Below are 2,906 nucleotides of genomic sequence, written 5' to 3' on the forward strand. Positions count from 1 at the left end.
TAGGGGCGTGTTTGTTTTGGTGATTTCAAATGTCAACATTGGCTACCAGAAATCGCTTACCCCACCTTTAAGATCACTGTAATGATCTGACTTTCCAAGATGGCCAATGAAATAAACAACTAGAAACATGAGAGTCATCTGTTAGCCATCCTAATTTTGCTGTGGTCTGGTTTAAGTCAGAGGAAGACTATTTGGAGAGGAGAAGAGAGGTGGAGATCCTGATGAAGAAAAATGCAGACTGGATCTGGGACTGGTCGAGTCGACCAGAAAACCTGCCACCCAAGTAACTAAAACCTTAGAAAACATACAGTTAAATGCTGTTAATAAACCATCTTGGCATGAAAAGCATCTAAACGAGTTCAAGCAGATGACAGTAAATGATGTGTTTGTAGGGAGTTTGTGCTGAGGCACCCGAAGCGTTCCAGCACCCTCAGCATGAGGAACACCAGTGTGATGAAGAAGGGAGGAATCTTCTCAGCAGAATTCCTCAAAGTTTTCCTGCCCTCTCTTGTCCTTTCGCACATCCTTGCTGTGGGTCTCGGGTGAGTAAACGAAACAAACTTCTAAACTTTAATCTTAAACATCATAGCCTATAACTTGTGTGTGTACTAATTCATTTTCTAAGCTGCAGAGTTGTTAATGTTAACTAAAACCATTAAAAATGATGATAACTGATCATAATTTTTTTAAAATATTTAAAATTTATAAAATATAAACATCATATAAGAAACATATTATATATACACATCAGGGTTGCTCTTAGTGTTATTTTAGTTTCATTGATATACTATTATAGTTTCTATAAATATATAGTTCTATATTTTGAATTGGACAAAATTTTTCTATTTTCTGTTTACATTTTAACGTTTTAGTAATTTTGTTGTGTTTGTCTTTGTTTAATGTAGTTTCAGTTTTTAGATTTAATTTATTCAGTTTTTGTTACTTAAACTTAAAATTATAATTAAAAATGTTGCCTTGGAAACTAGCTGAAATAAAACTTTTATTTCAGTTAATGCATTTTTTTTTCTCATTTCAGTTAATGAAATGTTTATTATGGTTTTAGTTTTAGTTGACAATAATGAACCTGATTGCTTTGGCAGCTAACTGAAATAAATTTAAGTTGAAGTACAGAAATGACTAAAACGGAAATAAAAATAAAGCTATATAAAAATCTAAAAACCCCAAAATAATGAAAATGACAAGCACATAAAAATCACTAAAACAATCTAAAATAAAATGAAAACTGGAAATATAAAAATACAAAATATTAATAAATACTATAATAGTATAGTATTAATTAACAAAATAAATAAAATAAAGCTGCTACATGATCAGGTTATTAATTTTGACTGACAAAAAAAATAAAATAAATAAAATTGGTAAAGAAACAGCATAAACTTGCATTAAAAGAGGAAACCAAGCCATCTCCAGGGAACAGAATATTTTAAAGAGCTGTGGGTGGTTTATATCGACTTGGGCCAATAAACAACGGCCCAAAACATCACAGGCACACCCTAACAACCACATAGCAATGTGGCAACAGCCATGCACAACTTCATATTTTCAAGAAATTCATAAATCAAAGACTGCTGTGCAAATGTATGATCTTAAACGTTGTATTTATCAATAAGGATATTAAAATACTAGATATGGATTCTTTAATAGTAACAAACCCAGGGTTATTTTTGAGTCAGCAGTAGATGTGGTCTGCGTGCTGGAATGCATGCTAGCGCTCCACAGGGGTTAGCATGACTTAGCAGTTTTCTGCTGATGCGAAAACAAGTCCACTGATAAAGGGCGAATTCCAAACGGAAGTGAGCATCCCTATGCCCTACTCCCTTCGAAGGGCAGAGCCCTTGAAGTGTGTTCTTTGAAGGGAATAGGGCATTACTGTCTTGTATACGCATTTGGAACTCCTTTGGCGAAGGGAATGACTGACCAAATGTTACCTTGACAACGCTGCGCATGCGTGCTCCATTCAGCACTCAATCAGTTGTTGCAAATAAATATTTCTTATTATTATTTTATTCAAATATGGTCTAATTGTGTCTTATTTACTATTAAACTTTTTAAAACTAAACTTGCTTACACAGTCTTAAATCATATTTCCATCACTGACGAAAAATATGCTCTTACATTAAAACAGACAAATTTAATTAGCCTATTCTATTTATGTTTGTATGTGAACTCGAAATCAACCCCAACTTTGCTTTAAAAAGCATCGCAAGATCTCCTAACCGAAGATCACATGATCACAAACGGAAATATTATTATTATTATTATTATTAGGGCTTCATGTTAATGTCCGTGAAGTGACCATCGCATGTTCCCTTCGCTAACGGACTTCTGGAAGGGCCCTTCATGAAGGGATTCATTTGTTCAGTTTCGTTTGGAACGTCCCTACAAAAGGCGTCCCTTTCCCGAAGTGCCCTTCAAGGGTGCAAAAATTACTAAATTGATTCCTAAAATCAGTGTGGAATGATAGCTCATTTACAAGGGTGTAGAAGCACCTAACCCTAATCGTAAGCCTAAAACAGATAAAGACTGCTTTCAAAGCAGCCGAGAATGGAAAAACCAACCTGGAGAACGCTGAAAGTGCATCAAATGCATGTTAATGTGTTACATACAGTGCCTTGCGAAAGTATTCATACCCCTTCATTTTTTTTTCCTGAGCTAAATGTCAACTGTCCCAGATATGAATACTTATGCAATTGAATCATTTTATTTTTTTATTTTTAATAAATTTGCAAAGATGTTAAAAAGCTGTGTTTTTGCTTGACAATTATGGTGTATGGAGTGTAGATTGTTGTGGACAAAAACTAATTTAAAGCAGTTTAACATAAGGCAGCAACAAAACAAAATGTGAAAAAAATGAAGGGGTATGAATACATTCGCAAGGCACTGTA

General features: G+C 34.1%; 1 protein-coding gene across 1 annotated transcript in view; it reads left to right on the top strand.

Moving 5' to 3' along the window:
- Positions 1-2,906, top strand: part of LOC107753263 (BCL2/adenovirus E1B 19 kDa protein-interacting protein 3-like) — an 11,476-nt gene that overhangs the window by 4,723 nt on the left and 3,847 nt on the right. The window contains exons 4-5 of the mRNA XM_016569395.1: positions 177-283; positions 393-542. Coding sequence (XP_016424881.1) covers positions 177-283; positions 393-542 — 257 coding nt within the window. The remainder of the gene's footprint in view (positions 1-176; positions 284-392; positions 543-2,906) is intronic.

Source organism: Sinocyclocheilus rhinocerous, unplaced genomic scaffold (genome assembly GCF_001515625.1).
Source record: "Sinocyclocheilus rhinocerous isolate Xijiao unplaced genomic scaffold, SAMN03320098_v1.1 scaffold411, whole genome shotgun sequence".
Lineage (NCBI taxonomy): Eukaryota > Metazoa > Chordata > Actinopteri > Cypriniformes > Cyprinidae > Sinocyclocheilus > Sinocyclocheilus rhinocerous.